This window comes from Pseudoliparis swirei, chromosome 23 (assembly GCF_029220125.1).
Source record: "Pseudoliparis swirei isolate HS2019 ecotype Mariana Trench chromosome 23, NWPU_hadal_v1, whole genome shotgun sequence".
Lineage (NCBI taxonomy): Eukaryota > Metazoa > Chordata > Actinopteri > Perciformes > Liparidae > Pseudoliparis > Pseudoliparis swirei.
This window is the reverse complement of record NC_079410.1, coordinates 14,199,361-14,222,072: the sequence shown is the minus strand read 5'-3', so window position 1 is coordinate 14,222,072 and position 22,712 is coordinate 14,199,361. Positions and strand designations below refer to the sequence as shown.

Sequence of the window (22,712 nt, the reverse complement as noted above, 5' to 3'; positions counted from 1 at the left end):
CCTCCGGCTCTGAGCGGCGGCGTCGCGGCACTGACGAGGACAGACTCTTGGCGCGCGCTGATGACGTAAGCGCCTCTTAGTCTGCTGAAAACATTGGAGGTTTTACTGGCACAAGAAAGAGGTAAATGCGCCTTGTTTGCCTGTGTTTCAAAATACCTGATACATTCAGCCAAAGAATAATGTTAGCGTGCAGTGCGCGTGGTGGTGAAATGCGGCCTAACTGCCCCTCATTCACGGGGTGTCGAGCCGAGCTCGCACACCCCTGCCTCGGCCTCATTGTGCGGCCTAAGCTAACGCTAACGGTCTGTGTAACGTTGGCCAGTGTTGTGTTGTTACAACGTTACGGTCAACACCGTCACCGCCCTGAGTCTGCAGCTGAACGATAATGCTGTCATGATGTGTACCTTCGTGTTTAGCAAACGTCTATTTAGCTCAAGGTGAACTCCGTTTCGCCAGTTTATCAGCCTGATAACGTTTTCTCCTGCAGTTCATTATACTTGATGCATGTCCTGAAGGCAAACATGCGTGCCTCTGTGGATATTCATTAAAGCATTATGTATATGTAATCTGCCTTTAACGTTATATTGCAACATTCATCTTGCTTAATCTGCACAACTAAGACCGTTACATATAACCTATAGTGTTGCACAGGAAAACATTATCATCTTAAGCTAGTGCTGAGCTTCAGTGTTGGTACAATGGAAGTACCAGTCAATAAAAGTATGCCACAGGTGTTCTGCTATATTTGAATTAACTAAAAGAGAAAAACACTGCAAAATGAATGTCAGTCAGGGCTACATTTGCTAATTGGCCTTTCTAGTGAACCTGTCAGTGTTCCTCAAAATACACCTAATCGTGGTCCTTGTCTAAAGGGCCAGATGAAGTGTCCAGGGTTAGGTCTAGATGAAGAGAGGTTTCCATGATTCAGTGCTTAGTCGCATTTCATTGGGAGTGTCTGTAAAAAATAAAAAGGTATACAAATGCATGGCAGGTGTTTGAATTAAGATTTGATGTTTGATTTTACAGCACAGCCATGAACTGGAACAAAGGCGGTCCGGGTGTGAAACGAGGGTTCGGATTTGGAGGATTTTCCCTTGCAGGTAAAAAAGAAGAAGCTAGTGCACCTCCGAACTCAAACACAGCATCGGGAGCCCCAGGATCGAGTGGATATGGAAAGGGCCAGCAGCTACCATCATTCTACAAAATAGGGACGAAAAGAGCCAATTTCGATGAGGAAAATGCGTGAGCGTTGCACCTCTTCCATTTAATTATCCACTTCAACATATGTTAGTTCATCCCTTTAAGAAATAATATCATTTTTAGAAAAAAAATATTTTTTAAACGGCATCCTTGTCCTTTTTAACAAGGTATTTTGAGGATGATGAAGAGGAGTCCATCAATGTGGATTTGCCGTACATTCCAGCTGAGAACTCGCCCACACGCCAGCAGATGCAGGCTGGTGGTGGGTCAGACAGTGAAGATGACCCACTGGACGCCTTCATGGCAGAGGTTGAGGTGAGAAGAGACTCACAGTCCAGCAGAGCCAAAGTAGAACATGCTTCCGCTCTTTTCCCAAAAACATTTTCTTTGTTTCCTCTCCAGAACCAAGCGGCTAAAGACATGAGGAAACTAGAGGAAAAAGAAAAGGAGACAAATTCCGCAAAGTAAGATTCAAATCTGTTCTTATATTTTCATTTGTTTGCATTTTAGTCACTTCTGAGGTTATTATGTAGGTGCTTTTCATAGAAAATGTGCCTTGAGTTAAAAAAAATAAAAAATCATCACCCACATAAATTAATATTTTATGAGAAAAAGTGTACGCCCCTTAATTTTAGATAATAATAATGCTGTTAACTTGTAAGTATCCCCTGCACTATTCACTGTCTTAACTACCAATAGCAGTTATCTGTATGCAGTATATACATCTTAAGTTTCGTTGAATACTGGCACAAAACATGGCACATCCAGCAATATTGTTGCTGGCTTAATAGATTTGATCAGGTAAGCACCGACCGTAGTCATAATGGGTGTGTGGGCTGTCTTGGGTGTATGAACGAGCCGCAGGGAAGTTTTTTTTTTCTCCGCTTGTCATTTCAGGGGTATTCGTGATGACATTGAAGAAGAAGATGAACAAGTGAGTGAGCCCTCCAAAGTTCTTCATCTACTCCATCGTTGATCAGAGAGGTCTCCAGACCAAACATCCCCTAAATCTACCTTCTAATGTTATAAAGCCCCCTGCATTCCCTCTATCTGACCACACAGGTTGCATTTAGGATTATTATGATGGAGTTGTTTTTCATGTGATGTATTCTTGCTGTCTAGAAAGTGTGAGAAGGCATGTTTAATTGTTGCTTTATATTGACAAGTATTGTGATGGTGACAGATTGTAAGTACTTTTTCCTTCTGTTGAGCTGAATGTCTCCTCAGGTTGTTATGAGTTACTGGTACCTGGATGCTGTGGTAAGCAGCACACCAGCTCAGTTTTTCACATGAGACGCTGTGCTCTCTGCAGGAAGCCTACTTCCGCTACATGGCAGAGAATCCCACAGCCGGGCTGAGCCTCGAGGATGAAGATGAAAACATTGACTATGACAGTGACGGGAACCCAATCGCCCCCCTCACCAAGAAAATTATTTTGCCGCTTCCCCCCATTGACCACTCTGAGGTACAGTTGACACGACTGCACAGACAGTTTACAAGTATTGCCTCTACTATAGAATAATATTTGATGTCTTTAACGTGTGTCATATGAGTGATTTTGTTGTAATTATTTTGTCTTTTTGTCAATAGATTGATTACCCACCCTTTGTGAAAAACTTCTACAATGAGCATGAAGAGCTCAGCAGCCTGACTGCAACGCAAGAGTTGGAGTTAAGGCACAAATTGAACTTAAGAGTAAGTGGGATTTATGCAAACAAGTAAATGAATGTTGTATAGATAAACAAAATGGTAGTTATTACTCCCATTCGCACATTTTGTGCGCCCCAATCCAATTTTCAGCAATATGTCTCGTGGTGACTTTGGAAACATCTTTGGAGACATGGGTCTTTGTCATGTTTACACTGTTGTCGTCAGCATCATCATAACAATCTTTGGGATTTTTCTTTTTTACTTTCTCAGGTATCGGGTGCAGACCCTCCAAAACCTTGTACGAGCTTTGCCCACTTCACCTTTGATGAGCAGTTAATGCACCAAATCCGCAAGTCCGAGTACACTCAGCCGACACCGATTCAGTGCCAGGTAAGAGTGCAAGTTTATCTTACGGTTGCTATATTGTTTAGAATTCAATGTTGTTGTTTTTTACGATATCATGAACTTTTTTTTCTTCTTCTAAATCTGCGGTTTAGGGTGTGCCCATAGCTCTGTCTGGACGTGACATGATTGGTATTGCAAAAACTGGCAGTGGCAAAACTGCAGCTTTTATCTGGCCCATGCTGGTTCACATCATGGACCAAAAGGAGCTGGAGGCCGGAGAGGGGCCAATCGCCATCATTGTGTGTCCCACCAGAGAGCTTTGTCAGCAGGTAAGAAATGGGAAGGAAGTCAGATTTGGTGAATATATATATTTATATATATATTATAAGGGTATTTGCTTTAGTATCGACTGAGAAGTGCATTGTGAAGGGAGTTGGTTCACTAATATGTCTCACTTTACCAGATCCATGCAGAATGCAAGCGTTTCGGGAAAGCCTACTCTTTGCGTTCCGTGGCAGTTTATGGAGGAGGCAGCATGTGGGAGCAGGCCAAGGCTCTGCAGGAAGGCGCAGAGATTGTGGTCTGCACTCCGGTAAGAGAAAATACTTTTTAAGAAGAAAATGCTCTTTTCTGCTGCAAAAAATGGGAGATTTACTGTTTTTGTGTTTGCACAGGGTCGTCTGATTGACCATGTGAAGAAGAAGGCCACGTCCCTGCAGAGAGTGTCGTACATGGTGTTTGATGAGGCAGATCGCATGTTTGATATGGGTTTCGGTGAGTTGGCATTGTCAGTGTTTTATCAACCATGCTTTCAACCTGTTTTGGCCACGACAATTTAGTTCTGTTTTTACCTTTCAGAATATCAGGTCAGATCTCTTGCAAGCCATGTCCGCCCAGACAGACAGAGTAAGTGGGTCTCCTTAAGTATGAAGACAATGCTGCTTTGCCATAGATAGCAGGGCTTCAGAGTATTTAAACAAACAAATGAATCGTGTAATCTTCTCCTTCACAGCTCTTCTATTTAGTGCCACTTTTCGAAAGAAGATTGAGAGGCTTGCCAGAGACATCTTGGTCGATCCTATCCGCGTGGTGCAGGGGGACATCGGAGAGGTATGCAAGAGAAGTATCTACGCAAAGAGATACATTTGCTAATTTCATCCTTTTTTCAGTGCGCCTCAAAGACCCACATCACAAATACATGGCTACACAATTAAAAACAGTTACAGTACTCCTGATTAAAAGTTGTGTTGAACATTTTAAAAACGTTTTTAAACTAAAGTGTGACTTAGTATTAAACGTGAGCTATTGTGGCAGCAAAATGTAAACGTTTTTTAGCTGTACAATATTTGCAAAATGTAACGAAATAAAATACAGGCTTTATATGCCGAGCCCCTGTTTGAATTGCCTTCTTCTCTGATCAGGCCAATGAGGACGTCACCCAGATGGTGGAGATGCTGCACAGCGCGACAGATAAATGGGGCTGGCTGACCCGGCGGCTGGTGGAGTTCACCTCCTCTGGCTCAGTCCTCATTTTTGTCACTAAGAAGTTAAACTGTGAGGAACTGGCTACTAACCTGACCCAGGAGGGTTACAGCCTGGGCCTCCTGCACGGAGACATGGACCAAAGTGAGAGGAACAAAGTCATCAGCGACTTCAAGAAACAGAACTTGCCTGTTCTGGTGGCCACTGATGTAGCTGGTGAGTTCAAGCTGGTGATGGAGATGGGAGAGGTTTTCTACCTCGCAAGTCTTTCTCTCCTTGTCGCTTTCAGTTTGAGGGAGTGCATAACTATTTGTGGTTAATTTGCGTCATTCGCTTCTTTTGGGCCTTCGAGGGGGCGTGGTTTATCTCTGTGGCTTTACTCCGGGGAAACAGTTATCATTTCCACCATCCACCAAGGAAGAAATAACCACTATTTCTGCTTTATACTTGTTGTGGAAGTCCCACAAACGTCGGAACATCAAACGCCCTCGTGTTTGGGTTCATAACATTAATGTCATATATATTTATACATAAGGCTCACACAGCCTGGTGACTTTCACCGACTACGTCTGGATAACTGCTGCTTTTAGCGCTTCTAAAGTAGCAGCAGCAGTTTCATTCACCAACGGCACAACGTCAGTGATGACAGGCGGAGCATCTCAACGCTGATTGGCTTTGGCAACTAGGGGAAATTATTGTAACTTTGGGGAATTTTTTGCTTCGCTCTATTCATGCCACCCGGCAAAAATTCATGCCATTTGCGTCTGTGCATTGACTTTGCATGGGATCTCGTCGCGGGAAAAATTAGTAGCACTTTAATTGTTAACGCAGCATTCGTCTTTTGTAAATCGAGAGATCAGTAAAAAAAGAAATGACATGATTTAACATTTTCCTGCTTCCTGTGTGCTTTCCTACCAAGCTCGTGGTCTGGACATCCCATCCATCCGCACAGTGGTAAACTACGACGTGGCACGAGACATCGACACGCACACTCACAGGATTGGTCGAACTGGTCGTGCTGGAGAGAAGGGCACGGCTTACACTCTCCTCACCAACAAAGACACGACATTCGCTGGTGACCTCGTGAGAAATCTAGAGGGCGCCAATCAAGGCGTTTCTAAAGAACTGATGGATTTAGCCATGCAGGTGAGATCGATAAGTCAAAGAATTCTTTTTACAGCATGTTGGTTTTTCGAATGGAATTTTTTTTAACTTTATGCTGTTCATTTTTTCCCAGAACTCCTGGTTCAGGAAATCCAGATTCAAGGGTGGTCAAGGAAAGAAGATGAATATTGGCGGAGGAGGTCTTGGCTACAAAGAGAGACCCGGCCTGGGGGCTGAAAGCTCTGTGAGTTCATTAATGCATCACCCTAAATCTGCTTTTAACTTTCTTTTTTCCCCCTAAATGTGGGTATAATCATAGTCATTATTACATACTATAAAATGAAAACATTTTAACAAATGTACCACATTTTTTCCTTGTATATTATGGAGACTAATGGTGAAATTTAGAGAAGATTCAAAGCTATGTGAGTAACTCTCGGTTGTTCCTGCAGGAACGCAGCGGAAACTTTTTGTCTTCTAGTAGCTTTGAAGGCTACAGCAAACCAACGTCTGGGGCAATGGGAGATCGCATGTCTGCTATGAAACAAGCCTTCCAGGTAGAACTCTCTATCTTCTCCAGTCCTGTCTTAAATATTATGTCTCTTGTATATATTTGACTTAACTTGACTGTATTTGATATGGACATCATCGTGGCATTATATTTGTAACATACATTTATGCACAAGAACGAGATGCTCTTGTGTGTTTGTAGCGAAACGCTAATTTACAACACCTGTCCACAGAAGGCTTTTCTCTTTTTTTAAACAGGAAAAATAAAATATATACGCAAATACATAAATTACAAATGTGTTTACAGGGGTGTTATATGTGAGAACAATGTTGTTTCTCTTTTAGCCATGATTTAATACCCCTATTAAAAACAATAGTTCACTATATTTTACAGTTTTTGATAGGAATGTATTTTTCTTTCCTTTTTCTGTATCTTAACATGCCACTAAAATACTATCATATTTTTACTAGTATTATGAGCGAGAGAGCAAAAGTTCTTTAGACATCTAAATCTGTCGTGTTGCCGTCACTCGCAGCATCTTGACATTTTTGAACGTCATTGACAGCGAGTGACTTCTCAAAAGCAAACATTCCAGCACCTGGCCATTAATTGTTTACGTCTACTGCATTTACATCGCCGTGCTATCACCACCATGCAAATATAATTGGGTTATTTCGTGTAATCATTTTTCAAAGAAGTTTTTCCTGACGGCTAATCCCTTCCTCTCCTTTTCGTTTAGGCTCAGTATAAGAGCCACTTTGTGGCCGCGTCCAGCGGCCCTCCGAAGCTTAGCACTAAGTCTAACAGCTCGTCATGCTGGACGAGTGCCGGCAGCCTGAGCTCCGTTCCGACCGAGTCCGCCGATGGTCCCGAGCGGTCCCAGAGCTCCACCTTGTCCATGTCCATGTCCGGCTTCACCAGCGCCGGCTCCCTGAGCTCGGTGCCCACCATTCAAACCCCTTCGCAGCACATCTACCCTCCGGCCGCGCCTCCCCCGCCGAGAGACACCCCTCGGGAAAGACACGTGGAGGACCGGGGACGCCACGACAGTTACCGCCACAGCGACAGGATCGATCGACAAAGTGGCGAGGATCGCTACGGCGACAGAGAGCGAGACGGAGACCGGGATCGCCACGGAGACAGAGATCGCGAGCGCCACGGGGACCGGGACCGCCACAGCAGCAGCCGCCACAGCGATGGTCGCAATGGAGATGGAAGCAGGAGGGACCGAGAGGATCGGAGGAGTGAGAGAGACGGGGGAGACAGGGGGATTGGAGAGGGGAGGGACAGAGAGGATCGGAGGGGTGAGAGAGACTTTGGAGACAGGGGGAGTGTAGAGGGGAGGGACAGGGAGGATCGGAGGGGTGAGAGAGACTTTGGAGAGGGGAGGGACAGGGAGGATCGGAAGGGTGAGAGAGACTTTGGAGAGGGGAGGGACAGAGAGGATCGGAAGGGTGAGAGAGACTTTGGAGAGGGGAGGGACAGAGAGGATCGGAAGGGTGAGAGAGACTTTGGAGACAGGGGGAGTGTAGAGGGGAGGGACAGGGAGGATCGGAGGGGTGAGAGAGACTTTGGAGAGGGGAGGGACAGAGAGGATCGGAAGGGTGAGAGAGACTTTGGAGAGGGGAGGGACAGAGAGGATCGGAGGGGTGAGAGAGACTTTGGAGACAGGGGGAGTGTAGAGGGGAGGGACAGGGAGGATCGGAGGGGTGAGAGAGACTTTGGAGAGGGGATTGACAGAGAGGATCGGAGGGGTGAGAGAGACTTTGGAGAGGGGAGGGACAGAGAGGATCGGAAGGGTGAAAGGGACATGGGAGACGGGGGGAGTGTAGAGGGGAGGGACAGGGAGGATCAGCGGAGTGAGCGGGACGCAGGTGACAGGGGGATTGGAGAGGGCAGGGACAGAGAGGTTAGGGGGCGTGAGAGGGACGGGGGAGACGGGGGGAGTGGAGACGATAGCTTCGCTGTCCCTGATCCACCAAAGCGTAGAAAGAGTAGGTGGGACAACTAAAAAACACAAGTAAACACATCAATAGAATAACATGTGTCCTAACTGCTCCATGATGAGCTTGTCTGTTGTGTAGGCAGGTGTCATCTCAGAGGCTGACACAAGCACAGCACCAGAGGGGGACTTTGTGGACTTTGAATGAAAGTGTACGGTGGGGTTGGTTAGGACTTCAAGGTTTGGTCAAAGCTCAAGAGTGTCTGACAGATCTACACAAGCAGCTCAGAGACAGTCACTGCATTTATCATTAAGGCTGTTGTACGTCGCTATGATCCAATAATAGAGCTGTCATGAATCCTGCTGTCTGTAAACAACTCAAAACTAGGATTATGTTGGTTATTGTCTTGTTTCATCTCACTGAGCTCGTAACATGCTTTTGTGCTCGTAAACCTGAGGCTTTCTTTTTTTCAAATTCTTTGCAAAGAGTTTGTGTGTTTGCATTTTGTCAATGTACAAAGCTAACTCTCAAAACTGTTTTCATTTTCAAATGTGCCCGTGATGATTCACAGTCACACATGTTAGAACGATGTAGCTCTTTCTGTGTCTTGTATTCAAGTTCCAGTGATGTGTCTGTTTTTGGCATTTCAGTTTGTCTATGCTTTTGAAATGTTTTTCAAGAAAGAAATGTGTTTGTACGAGAGGAATTTGAAGTGTTCATTCACACATGGAAAATTAAGTTTTGATTAAAAAGACTCCTTTGGCATCTACTTTTGTGTCTTCTTTCCGTGACTGACAAATGATGTCACTCCCCTGCTTTCCCACTGAAAACAGTTTTAAACTAGAATGGGCACTCGGTAGAGCGCATACCTTCGCATATCACAAGATTGGGCATTGAATTATGAACATTTTGGCATTAGTTGCATGCCAATTGGACAAAAATGTATCGTGCTATGGTAAAAAAAGAGTTTGACCTTTCCATGACCTTGACCTTTGACCCGATTGATCCCAAAATCTAATCAAATGGTCCCCGGATAATAACCAATCATCCCACCAAATTTCATGCGATTCAAGAACATTTTGACCTGTTCATGACCCTTGACCTTTGACCCGATCGATCCCAAAATCTAGTCAATTGGTCCCCGGATAATAAACAATCATCCCACCAAATTTCATGCGATTCGGTTGAATACTTTTTCAGTTCTGCGGAAGATTTTGACCTGTTCATGACCTTTGACCCGATCGATCCCAAAATCTAATCAACTGGTCCCCGGATAATAAACAATCATCCCACCAAATTTCATGCGATTCGGTTCAATACTTTTTGAGTTCTGCGAAAGATTTTGACCTGTTCATGACCCTTGACCTTTGACCCGATCGATCCCAAAATCTAATCAACTGGTCCCCGGATAATAAACAATCATCCCACCAAATTTCATGCGATTCGGTTCAATACTTTTTGAGTTCTGCGAAAGATTTTGACCTGTTCATGACCTTTGACCTTTGACCCGATCGATCACAAAATCTAATCAACTGGTCCCCGGATAATAAACAATCATCCCACCAAATTTCATGCGATTCGGTTCAATACTTTTTGAGTTCTGCGAAAGATTTTGACCTGTTCATGACCTTTGACCTTTGACCCGATCGTTCCCAAAATCTAATCAACTGGTCCCCGGATAATAAACAATCATCCCACCAAATTTCATGCGATTCGGTTCAATACTTTTTGAGTTTTGCGAATAACACGCATACAAATAAATAAATAAATAAATACACGGCGATCAAAACATAACCTTCCGGCATTTTCAATGCGAAGGTAATGATTGTTATGCAGTTCCATCAATTTGTTTTTGTAGCCTTGCATTTCTTCACTGTGACCATTGGGGGGCAGATTTTCGTTGCATGACAAACCGTTACCTCCCTCTGTTGTTTATGTCTGATGACAAAGGGAATGTTATTGATATGGATAGTGCTAATCATGTTAAACTGTAGCTTCATACACGATAAGAATTAACGTGATCATTTCTGAGTGCTTCGGTTAGATTTATTTTTTAAGTATTGGCTGGCTTGTCTGTTTATGTCGATCATTATGCATCGCAGACTCATTTTGGAAGGAAATAATGTCTATAATAATAACTGGAGCGGTCACATTGTTGTACTCCCTCACTACTTGTATTGAATAACTTCAGTTACATTGCTTGTTTGCACAATTAAAAATGTGATGTAGTTATGTGTTATTGTCGTATGCAAAACAATAACAGAAGCAGAAATTGGCAAAGAAAATCCGTACTAATGGAAATTTAAGCGAGTAAAACGAGCGAAACCCGAAGCGCAGAAATTCAACATGTATCAGATATAACATGTTTAATAAAATAATATATGTGATAATACTTCAATTACTATCTATTGGTGTTTACAATTACTTTAGAATGATGTACCCAGTAATGGATCAATAAATGTATATACATTATGAAATGGGCCATTCTGCACTACGAGTTGGCTCCGTGTGCGTTTGCGTTTATAAGGATATTTTGACGCCGATACTTTCGTAAACTTTTTAATGCGGAACGTGTGCTACATTGTGTTAATTCCACTTTGTATAATGTAAAATATCGTGGTACTCCTTCCAACTCCGACGCCTGTTGTGCGACGGGGTAATCTTTATATAAAAGCTCGACAGTGGCATTCTTGTTTCTCTATTAGTCGTCATTTGTCGGACGGACCCTGAACGCATCAGTAGCAGATGAGAACCAATAGCGCGCGATATCCTGCCGGAGAAAAAAAAAAAAAAACGTTCTGTTGAAAACCGAGACCTGAAGCGGAGCGGAGGTTCGAGGCAGAAACTCACCGGCACCGGGGCCGACAGCGTCTACAACAAAAGCCTCGCAGGAAACTGAATGAGAGAGCAAATATCAGCCTCCAGCCTCTGAGTGAACAGACATTATCGGCCAGCGTGTTGCAGACAAGAAGCACAGATGGTGAGTGGTTTACGTTTTATTGTACGGTCCGCTCGTGTCTGCAGCCTCCCTCCCTCCCTCCCTCCCTCCGCCGCTCTCCTCTTTGCTCCTTTATGTGTGATGAGGCGATGATGTCCGTCCACCCGCTAACGGGCTGAGCTAACCGGGTCCCGGTCGGTTGAGTCCGCCGTGGTCTAGTTGCTGCGTCTAAACGCCGTATTTAGATGAAGGCGACGTTGTGTTGAATTTGTGGATAATTCCATCGCCCGCCGTCGCTAGCTTGCTGGCTAATTAACACCAAAAGTGGTATTTTAAAATTACTGAATTAACTCTCTTCTTTCAACACAAAAAACACACCCATCTAATTTGGGCAGCCGTGTTTGCGTGTAACGGATCATTAATCGAATTGCCCTCCCTTATCAGCTGACTTGTAAATTGAGCTGTGGCTTTTTATCATGTGGCGTGATTTTTTTGTTTTTTTTGTTTTGTTCAACCAGCGGATAAAGTTCCCACACCAGAGCAGATAAGTGTGCTTTTGTTGTTGTACCTGGCTGCAACCTCTCCTGTGTTGCCTGGAGGTCTTTAGTACAGCACGTGTGTACAGAGTCTGGGATAGGGATTTAATACCACACAACGAACTATTTAAATGTATATACAAAACTTAAACTAAAGCAGAAAACACATTTGAGATAGTTTGATTTCAGTTAGTGTGGAGGTGGGAGGTTTAGAGCCCTCTGATCATAAGATTTCCCCAAATGTATGTTATTGACATATTCACATTAGTGTCCTGTTTTTTGACATGCATCCTACTTTAAATGTATATTTTCGATCTGACATTTACAGAGAAATGGGGCTCCTGGTTATTCCTAACGCCATGCACATGATCATAAATGTATCTCTGTTTCTGATCGTCTCTCTCAGCCGCTCCTCTTTGTTCAGACTCATTAGAAACCTTAAGGGGGTCTTTACATGCCACAGGTTTCCTCAACAAGTATCCAGGTTTTATCCCAGGATACAGTGTTGGTATACTCTAAAAAAACATCTCAACACTGGGATACAAGTGGATGAAATATCCGCTGCAGCTTCTGAACCTCTGTATAAAGTTTAAACTCCACTCCACTTAGTTGCATGTGTTGGTGTTGAGTAGTGTACAAACTGCTCCGTGGTCTAGTGAAACCACTTTTTATTCATTCAGGGCACCACACTTGCAACAGTCTGTCATTACAGCCCTGGCATAAGGCGACACAGTTTCAGTACGTATATGATCATTTCCTGCCGCCTGTCATTTTATTCAGATTTGACAGCACAGGTTGGCATGCTGCTGTGCTGGCTGGTTTACATCAGTGTCCTGGTGGACTCGAGAGGCTGTTGTTGCAATTTGATTTGTCTCTCTAAAGAATAAAGTGTGGGGGGGGGGGGAACCCAAATCAGGCAGATTTAGACAAAGAACATTATACAAAGCTGCAGTGAGGACTAATACAGTTTATTTTGTTTGACCATATGCTCTTTTGTCAAACAATAACCATTAACAACACTTAAAACCTGATTTGGCCCTGTGGAAGTGCCATATGTTGTGTTCCTGCTGTCGGATGTGCAAGACTAATAAATGTGTCGCCAGCAGGTCCAAGCGTTGGCGCTGCAATGGTCAGCCTAATGGTTTTTAACGAGCTGCGTACCTTTTCCTGTCTTTCCCTATCGTTTACATTTGGCTTTTACTTTGAAAATGAGAAATACAGTCTGGTGGGACTGCGTGAACAAAAGAACATCAAGCTTATTTTAGGCCTCAAAAAGGTGTCGATGTTTCTCTGTTGGATTAAAGTCTTCTCAGGAATACATTCAGTTGGCGTTGTGTTCGTATGATTATTTTCAATCGGCAGCTCTCTGCTGTTGACATCTTGGTGTGAATAGTTTCAGTAATACTTGTCTCAACAACAACAACCATGTTCTCACGTTGCAGTGCATCTCTCCGGCTTTCAGCGCAGCTCGATTGCAGGCGATCTGGTTTGAGGGGACCTTAGGGCACGGCGCTTAGCCTCGCCGTGTTCGGCTTCCCCACAGTATCATCTACATATCGGCAACAACAGACGTCCGAGAAGTCTCATTTTGAAGTCTGCCGAGCTCAGTGGGAACCTACTCCGTGACTTTAATGATCTGCATTTGATCTTTGGGCATTAGCTACTTAAGGAGATCTATTTGAGGAGGGGGGGTGGAGCCTAAAACATTAAATCCTTTGTCGACAACCTGTCAGCTCGCAGTTAAGGAGTCGTCATTGCGCGATGTAAATGTTCTTTGATCCCATAGCAAATATTTGCATGTCATTTTTTTAAAGACGGGACGGGGCATGTCTTCCTAAATTCCAGTCCTGGAGGAGAATTTGTTTGCGAAGGTTCCCCCTCTTCTGGAGGGTGCGATGGCGTCTGACCAGCAGCATCTCTGAGGCTGTTCCTCCTCCTCTCCCGTCAGCGAGCTGCAGAAAGCAGCTTCGCGATGTCAAGTCAACACAGGCTCCGCGTCTTCAACACATTCTTTCACTGGTTTTGTTCTTTGAAGGAAATGTATAAGCGGACAAGCTGCTGCAGCATGCCAGCACCAAGTGTCTGTTTTTTATGAACGCCGCAGGTTTTAACACATTTGGTTTTAGGGATTCAAAAAACAAAGTTTAAAATGAAAAAAATCATTTTGGAACGGTCATTGTTTTTGGCTTTCTGACTTTATTATAAGTATCTGATTTTACAAGATGTTTCGGCTTGGAATTAGAAAGAGCTGTGATGTCGTCGATCAGAGTTTTAACGTGCCCTCGGGCAGCATTTTTAAAAGGAGTGCCGAGGGCTTTTTTGATATCAGTTTTAGACGGGCATTGTAGTGCAGAACTAAAGATTCTCAGAGCTGCTGACGACTAATTAATGAAACATCCGTATCTTTTTCTCACTCTGACTGGGCAGCAGCTTCTCAGAAATAACATCATGTGACGTTTAGTTTTTTTACTTATGAAAGAATAGGAGTCTTTTTTTCATAGTCTTAAAGTACTCTAGACCTGCAATGATTAGTTGATTTAAACAATAAGGGACAAACATAATAATAAAGATAATCTGCTACTGTTTTTGATGATAATAATTATTATTTCTTTCAGCACAAATGTCAATTATCTGAATATATTTATACTGTTGACTGGGCATTTCAAGACATCTTTTATTTTTTAAGAGTTTTTTCATTTTTGTTTGACATTTAATAGACAGAAGGAGTAGTTGTTTAGTCCTACAAAATAATTCGGTAATTCATTAAATACAAATAAACGCACTAGTCGGTGCCCCTTTTTTAGATATATCATTTAAATGGTTTAATCTGAATCTTTACAGCTTCCCAGACGGGAAGTAAAAAAGTGTCTGCCTGGCGTCAGCTGATTGAAGAAACATGCAGACTTTCGATTCCGTGTCTTCGAGCAGAGAAAATGCCCCGACACTTTCTCGTTGCGTACAGGAAGCTCAAAAAGGGAAGTCGTGGCTGATCAAACGCCCCAACGGCGTGATTACGCTGCACACTGCTGGGTGCCCGTTGAAGGATGTGTCATCATGTTTTCATCAGTTCCCCAGACGGTCAAGTGTCAAAACCACAGCGAAAACTTTTCCAACACAGACCTGCTTTTCATTACATTACTTGTCATTTAGCTGACGCTTTTATCCAAAGCGACTTACAATAAGTGCATTCAACCTAGAGTACAAACTAAGAACAACAAGAATACAGAAAGTAACATTTCCTCAACATAGTCGAACTACAAAAGTCCCATAATAAGAGCTATTTAAGTGCCACTGAAGTGCAAATCTGTGTTTTAATCCAGATAGTCGGAAAAGATGTGTTTTTAGTTTCCGGCGGAAGCTGTGGAGACTTTCTGCCGTCCTGATGTCAGTGGGGAGCTCGTTCCACCACTGCTGTCCCAAACGATCATCCCATGATCACGCTTCTAGAAAAGAAGGGGCGAGTGTGAGCCTCGTTCTGGATTACTGACGCACGTTGTTCCCGCAGCGCCGGCCGGCCCTTCTACGGGCTTGTTGCGGAGCATCAGGCGCCACAGTGTGACTTCAGAGAGCGTCCAGTGTGACGCCAGGGAGATTTGTCAAGTCGTCTTCTGTCCATCCCTGGGAACAGAAAGAGGAGTTTCTCGTTCCCGTTTGAACTCTTTATAAACAGATTTACCTTTTGCCCTCGTAAATATTCTTTAGAGCTGTTGTGACCGCTCTAAATGGCTGTGAGTGAGCTCAGCGGACGGCTCATGTAAACAAGGAGGTTTAGACAAGACGCCGTCTGTTTTAACTTCCATAACGGACTCGCATACTTTGTCTTGAGGTTGCTTCATAACTACATCCTCAAAGTCTCACTTTTTCCCCTGATTTTTGAAAGAATGAGGACCTGTGGCTTGTCTTGTGGCCGCTCTGGAGCCTCGGGGGAGACGGCAGTGCGATTTGTGACAGAAATGCTTTGAATGTTTGGCACAAAAGGTTCCACACAAACTCCTCAGAGTACAGAGGGAGACGCTCGTTTTAAGGAGTCGTCCACGCTTCCTTGCTGAGGCGATCGCGTGTCTGTATGTAAATACGTTGCTTTGCTTAGCAGAAACTGGAACGGGGGAAGCAGCTGACACGACGCAATAGGTCAAATCCACTGACCAATGCACCTCTAAAGCTCATGACATGAAGTTATGTCTTGTTTTTTTCAATCTGGACAAAAGAAAACGTTATGGTGATACAGGGGGGGGTTTGTTCCTGACTTCTTCTTTAAGAAATTGCTGTGAAAGCAGCAGCAGAACTTTACAGGTGTGTGTGTGTGCGTGTTGTTGAGATCAAAATGCCGGCTGAGTTCGGAAGTGGGGAATTTAAGCGACGAATTGACTTTGCGAGAGTGAGAGCTGCATTTCTGTTGCTAGACGATTTCAGCGTGAAAGTGTCCTTTGTTCAGAAACACACGTCTCCAGCTGGCTGTGGCTTCTCACACACTGCTGTGTCAAATTGCTTCAGTTAGAAACCGATCTAATTAACTACCCAACAATCCCTCTTTTTTTTAAATTTCTGTTGACACGTAAACACCTCGTTCATATGCAGCCCCTCCACGCCTTTGGTTATCCTTTGTCTCTCTTATTAGCCGAGAGGACCCCGGAGCTACTGCGTGCCCCCGGACAGAGATCCTAAATCTCTCGTAGTTCATTCGCTCTGCAGCTCAAGCATCCGTACGGAATAATCCGTCATTTATTGGGATGAGAGTCCCTTCGGACTGCAGCTGCCGCCTTCCCCGCTGGGAGAGGACTCGGCGAGACAGGAAGCCAGATGTTGTCGCGTCAACTTCCTGCCACATTCGCGCCGTTTGGTGGCGACTGAGCCTCGTGTACATATAAGGTAAAGCAAGACGAGATGGCACACGCTAATCTGACTTCTCCCAGGAAGCCTGTGCATGTGTGGAATGCGTGCCTCCCCGAACACGGTCCTCTCTCGCTGCTGGTTTTTTACACACACAAAAAGACAGACTTCCATTTTTGGCTGCGTTAGTTTCATGATTCGAGATGTACAAACGAAACCTCTCTTCACCAAATGTCACTGTGCTCGCAGCCGCCCGCTGACATAAACGCCTCCGTCGACTGTTTTGTGAGAAGTTTACACATTCGACGTGTTCAACGGCGTTGGGAAGATCCAAACCGCGTCTGCTCCTCAGGAAGTGGCCTCGCAGGCAGTCTGTAGATAACGACTGACGCTTCAGCCTCAGCACATTAACCCAGCTCCAGGAACCGGGACGAAGAGCAGACGGTCGGGATGCGATCGCATCTCCAGGAAGCTGCGTGGCCTCACTCCATGAGCCAATCGGTTTAAAAGCATCTCATGCGGTTGCCATAAGTGCATAAAACATCCGTGCTGATTTTCCTTTTCCGTGAAGTGGTGCATGAAATTAAAAAGGGTTAACATTTTTGTTTTTATAGCAGGCTGCATGCAAGACCAAATATCTGTCCATGCACTAGTAAAACAAGACGATGTGCATTTGTCTACTGATCTCTGGTTGCATCGGGTTGGGAGAGATGTTGCCCACTGGTGAGCACTGAGCAGGACGTCTTGTGTCGGCTTGATGCAGCTTGACAGGAGGACCGGACTCTGAGCTCAGGAGAACCGAGATTGCCAAGCGTTACATTTACTATCCTGGCCAAAACAGACTTACCTGTCTGCATAATCCTTCAAGAATAAGCTTCTCTTCGATTGTCTGGGAAGTGCTCTACATTACATGTAGATACCGTATCATAGAAAAATAATTAAACTCATATTCTTGTCCACTTTTTGGTCATTTCCATCACTGCGGCGGACTCTTGGATAATGTTGTCAAGTTGGAGTAATGGACCTGAACAAAATGACTCAGCAATTGCTGCTGATCTCCTTGCAACTCTGGTAGCCGCCAATGACCCCCCCCCCACACCTCCACCACTTCCTCCAGCTCCAGCCAAACTGCCTTACATAACCGGGCTTTAGCAAAGTCTGCAGTGGACCTTTCCCCTGCCCAAACAGAGGCGGCCCTTCTTCCCTGCACGCTCTCTTTTCCATGGCAGTCACCGTGTCCCCGTCTGAACGTCTCTCTGTCTGATCACTCTCCGCTTGAACTACCTGTTGGCCCCGCTGGCTGCAACACTTGAGGGCAGATGCAGTCATTCCTCGCGTGTAACTTCCTCCAGCTTGAGACGGTGCGAGCTTTTCGCCCGTCGTCCCAACCGGCCGAGCGCCTCGGGGGAAGTCTTTCGATTCCGCCGGAGGACCTACAACGTGTAGGGAAATGTGGTGGCTTAAGCCAGATCATTCAAAAGTAAACCTACAATTGTGAAAGAAATGCCTCTGGATTACACGGTGACAAAGAGGAAGACTGGCAGTTGTGTCGTAGTCTTAATCCCCCACCATTTGTAAGGTTTGCGATACGTCCTCGTGAAAGTGTCTTCACTGGACATCGGGTTGTGAGCTGTTCTGCTGCGCTGAGCCCCATGCAGAGTGGCCCACAGCGCACATGACCGGACAGAAGGCACCTGCTCCTCTCCCAGGGGTGCAAAGAGACAGACGGATGGATAAAGAGGGGTGCATTGAGAGATGAGCTTGGTAATACGACACTCTGGTAAAGGTAATAAGAGGACAGTGAAAAACACATTCTTCCACCCGTGGGACGTTGCTTGTAATCGGATTGGGACGTGACGGTTATTTCACCTCATAGTTGTTGTTGCCGTTTAAAGCATAACGGCAGTTTGCACGCGTCTGAATACTTTTGTTTTAACGTTAAGTGTTTTTCTCCTCCAGGACACCAGGAGCACCACTGAAGAGAAACCCGTCCAGCGATCTAAGGTAGATGTGAGTCACCTTTTTTTTTTTTTTCCTCATCCCTCATTCATGGTTCTGCGTGCGGTCCTCGTGGCCCACTTCATATTCATCCGCCGTTTGCCTTCAACAAAGACCAGAGGACAGTTTGTCCTGCATTTTGTGCCTCTTGTAAATTCCCGCCTTCCTCCCCGGAGGATCGGGGCCCAAATCTCCGCCCGGTAATAAACCTGTGTGTTCCTGTGCTCAGTCTTTCAGCTTTAAGACCCAAAAGGAAGTGTGCACCTCATGTGAGAAGACGGTCTACCCAATGGAGAGATTGGTTGCCAACAACTTGGTCTTCCATTCATCATGCTTCTGCTGCAAGCACTGCAACGCCAAACTGAGGTGACTACACGCGTCTCTTTCCTCCGTGTGCACGTGACTTTCTCCTCTTGGTTTGTCCATAACGGTTTCACTCCTCTCCCCCCCCCCCCCCCCCGCAGACTTGGCACCTTTGCAGCTCTTCAAGGTGATTTTTACTGTAAACCCCACTTTCAGCAGCTGTTCAAAAGCAAAGGCAACTACGACGAGGGCTTCGGACGCAAGCAGCACAAAGAGCTCTGGACCGCCAAGGAGACGGATAATATAACGAAGACGGCATAATCGGGCCCGTGTCCCGTCCCAGCCATGCCGCTTTCTCTCCCCTCCCATCACCTCCAGTACATCACGATGAACACATGCCTCGTACGCTGAGGCGCTGTTTAATCTCCCACTTGCTCACTCGCTATTTAAATGCCACCAGAACAGATACATGCACAAACTGCATGGAGATGACTGGCCAGTCATAATCCATTCCACTATAAAAACAATTATATTTGTGGGTAGATTTTGGGTTCAATTTAATTGATATCCGTCTTCAGCATTTTCCTGTTTTGGAATTGGTAGTTGGTTGTGACCAAAAGCCTCTCAAGTACGGAGAGTATAATAATATAAAAAATCACGATTTTTTAAAAATAATTCCTCTTTTAAATAATTTGCACCCTTTTTTTATTTGTATTATACATGTCAACTTTATGCTCAGGCAAACGTACCCGAGCCGTTACAGAGCGTCCGTGTTTCGCAATAGAGCATACACTCAGGTCAATTTTCACCCCAAGATGTAAAAGATAATTTTGCAGTTTCATTCAAAACAACAAATCAAAATAACAGTCCTCAGTATTGTGACTTTGCTGTCAGACATTTATGTCAGTTTGTTAGGTTTCATATATTTGAGGAACAAACAGGGTACGGAGTACTGTAAAATAACAGCACACATCAGCAACAGCTCACCTCTTGCGTTTTACATTTGTGTGTTAAGTTTTTAAATGTCTGCGTCATCCCACGGTTTGTTCTTATTTTATTGACCGCTGTGAGTCTTATCCTTGCATGTTGGGAGGACTGGGTCTTAATAGCCTTATCTTATGACTGTATTGATCTTTTGTGTTGTGAATTATTTGTTCCATTAATGCATAGCAAATCACTTTTTAAGGGTTTTTAGAAGCACTTGAGTTTGGATTTGATGTCTCTGCATAAGTGGATCCTCTGAGCTTTTATTGATGGTTGAAATGTTAATGAAATTCTCAGATTGTGTTTTGTATACTCTCTGTACGTAGCGCTGTAGTTCGTGATTAGTGAACATTCCCCACCTCGCTGTACTCTCGTCTTGCACATGTGACCACAACGTGACCACTAGCCACGATATTGTCAGGGAAACTGAGGCCTTGTTCGTGAACGTCCATCACTCTGCTGGAGGAAACATCTTAAGAGGAGCTGTTGGTGAAACCGATGACGACGACGACTACATTCCTAATGAAGTTGTTGATGGACGTAGCTTGAGCCTTGCAGGAAACCACACACTTTTTGTTCCTTCGTCATTTCACGCTTTGTCAGTTGTTGGTGTCTCGTGGTGATTTTTCCCCCCCCCCTGCTGTATTTGAGTGTTCATGTAGCTGGACAGTCTTTTTGGGGGACGTAGATGGATCCAATCCAATCGCAGTGTCTTGAACATCTTTCATTTTATTAACCCTCCCATTCCCCCAGTCCCAGCCGGTAAGCGTGGACAGGTTTCCTTTATAAATTAATGCCTTCCTGTTCTCATTTCCTGTCTTATTAGCTAAATGCATTTTAGCACCTGGACCTATTTCTTAATCTTGAATTTCCAGTAGGTGGCTGAGGGAGGGTTGGTCAGATAGTGGATCCCCTGACGTGCTCCTGCATGCAAAACCCGGAGCAGAGCACCCCCTGCTGGGGAAAGGGTGGCGGTAGTGTTTAGTGTGAAAGGAAGAAAAGCGACTCGCCCCTGAACTCGATAGAGCTTTTTTTTATTTTTATTTAAAATGTTTTAATATGTTGCCTCTGTCTGCAGTGCAGCTACTGCACTCAGACACATTTTTGAATTCAATTTTATTCTCACACCTAAAATAAATCAAACCAGTTGGATTAGAGTTCCACGTCTATTTCATTCTATTCAAAGAATGAGCCTAAAGCCATTCAAATATCTCGTTTTAGAAAATGTCTAAATACCACTGACTTGACTGACACTTGAATGACACAGAGTAGATGTGTGACTGAAGGTTTACTGTGAACGAGAAGAGAAAGCTAAACTAGAACAGATGGATATGTGCAACTTTTTCTTTTCTTTAAGAGAAGCCTTAGAAATAAAAAGCTTATCGTATCGCCTTTCAAACAAGTCTGTTGAGTGCAAAAAGATCTCATAATGCCTTTTCAAAAACCGACCTGCTTAGTTTAGATGCCCGCTCTTTAACATAGGATTACTTTACTCCAACAGCAGCCATTTGTCCTATCTAACCACTTGTTATCCACAAATAATAATTCTTAATCTGTGTAACATTGTATATTTTCCCTCTCTTTTTTGGGGTTCAAAGTCATCCTCTTGATCCCTGAGAAATATGCTTTAAAATCAAGAGTGTTGTATCTAGAAATGCAGTCTTTGTCATCCCCCGTTAGCAGTGCGCCAAGGTACAACCGCAGGATCTGTGAACTGCGACGTGTGAGTGTAACAGAGCAGACGCGGCTCAGGTGATGACTGCAGTGTAACGTTGTCTGTTAAACCTGTGAGTCGTTTCATTTGTGTGCTTATCTTGATGTGGACTTTCCAATGCTGTTGTCATCCAGACATCTTAAATGTATGCATCTTTGAACATGTATTCTGTACAGACTTGACCTGTGGAGGTGGCCTTACAGCAAAGGACTCTTGGACTGTGTTCTCGCTCGTTCTCCTCTAGTCGCCCTTCTCTGTTGTTTAGTTGTTAAATGGAAGTGTAACATTTTGAAATGTAAGCGCCCCCCCCCCCCTTCTACACCAATCATTTTGTGCATTTTCTTTCTTTTTTACATGCTTTTGGAGAAAAAAATTAAATGCTGGTGTTGATTTAATGCAGTGGTGTTAGTGTGTTTATTGATGTTAAAAGTTAACTTATAAACACTCCCTGGAGATTAATGGCTGAATGTCTTTGCTCAAGGATTTCAAAATGTTTAGTTCTTGCATGGTTTACATTATCGGTGTACTTCTACCCTATAATTCAGAGGGAGATGCGCTATGCCACTATTTTTTGACATCTTACATTATGCATTACTTTACAAATTAAGATTTTATTTTTGCAAAAACATATCACTGTTCTACTTTCACAAATCGGAAGATTTTCTTATTTATTTCTAATAGTTTTGAAGTTTAAAATGTAACTGGTATCACTTTGAGCTCTGGGTATAACATGTGGTGAATGGTGATGTATTGCTCACTATTTCTTTTAATCAGTCAATCAATTAATCGAAGAAAGTCATTAGATTAAACCGAAATTTAAAAAAGGAACATTGTTTGCAGTACTATTCTGAATTTTTATCCATGAACCCCCCCCCCCCCCCGCCCCACACACACACACACACACTGTTGAGTCCACCAGGCTACCGACTTGATTCAAGTCGGCGTCAGGCGTTCCTGCGCTGGGGAAGCATCCATCTCTTGGCGCTGGGATTGACCAGTCCTGCGGTTTGAGAGGCTCAATGATCCCGGGAGCAACATTTTCCGGGGGGGAGTTGTTCACATACTCTAGCCGCACCTGAATTCTTAATTCTAAAGAATTTAACACAGATTTCAAACAGTTGAATTCTTAATTCTAATGAATTTAACACATTTCAAATGGTTGAATTCTAAAGAA

The 22,712-nt window shown here is 44.1% G+C and overlaps 2 protein-coding genes across 3 annotated transcripts; both read left to right on the top strand.

The window, feature by feature from the left end:
- The first annotated feature begins 39 nt into the window (after positions 1-39).
- On the top strand, positions 40-9,004 carry ddx42 (DEAD (Asp-Glu-Ala-Asp) box helicase 42). The gene is made up of 19 exons (XM_056406383.1): positions 40-121; positions 1,027-1,242; positions 1,368-1,515; positions 1,603-1,664; positions 2,098-2,134; positions 2,513-2,665; positions 2,791-2,895; positions 3,121-3,240; positions 3,348-3,524; positions 3,659-3,787; positions 3,870-3,969; positions 4,054-4,101; positions 4,208-4,305; positions 4,617-4,893; positions 5,597-5,823; positions 5,915-6,025; positions 6,234-6,338; positions 7,032-7,596; positions 8,230-9,004. Exons 2-19 carry the CDS (start codon positions 1,034-1,036, stop codon positions 8,301-8,303), a joined length of 2,745 nt encoding a protein of 914 aa, XP_056262358.1. The 5' UTR covers positions 40-121; positions 1,027-1,033; the 3' UTR covers positions 8,304-9,004.
- Positions 9,005-11,068: 2,064 nt separating this feature from the next.
- limd2 (LIM domain containing 2) lies at positions 11,069-21,933 on the top strand. Of its 2 annotated transcripts, none has more exons than XM_056407472.1 (4): positions 11,069-11,215; positions 18,499-18,543; positions 18,767-18,903; positions 19,002-21,933. In XM_056407472.1, exons 1-4 carry the CDS (start codon positions 11,213-11,215, stop codon positions 19,159-19,161), a joined length of 345 nt encoding a protein of 114 aa, XP_056263447.1. In that variant the 5' UTR covers positions 11,069-11,212; the 3' UTR covers positions 19,162-21,933. The 2 variants fall into 2 exon arrangements, with proteins under 2 accessions (XP_056263447.1, XP_056263446.1); XM_056407471.1 differs by having other exon boundaries at positions 18,499-18,549.
- Positions 21,934-22,712: the final 779 nt, after the last annotated feature.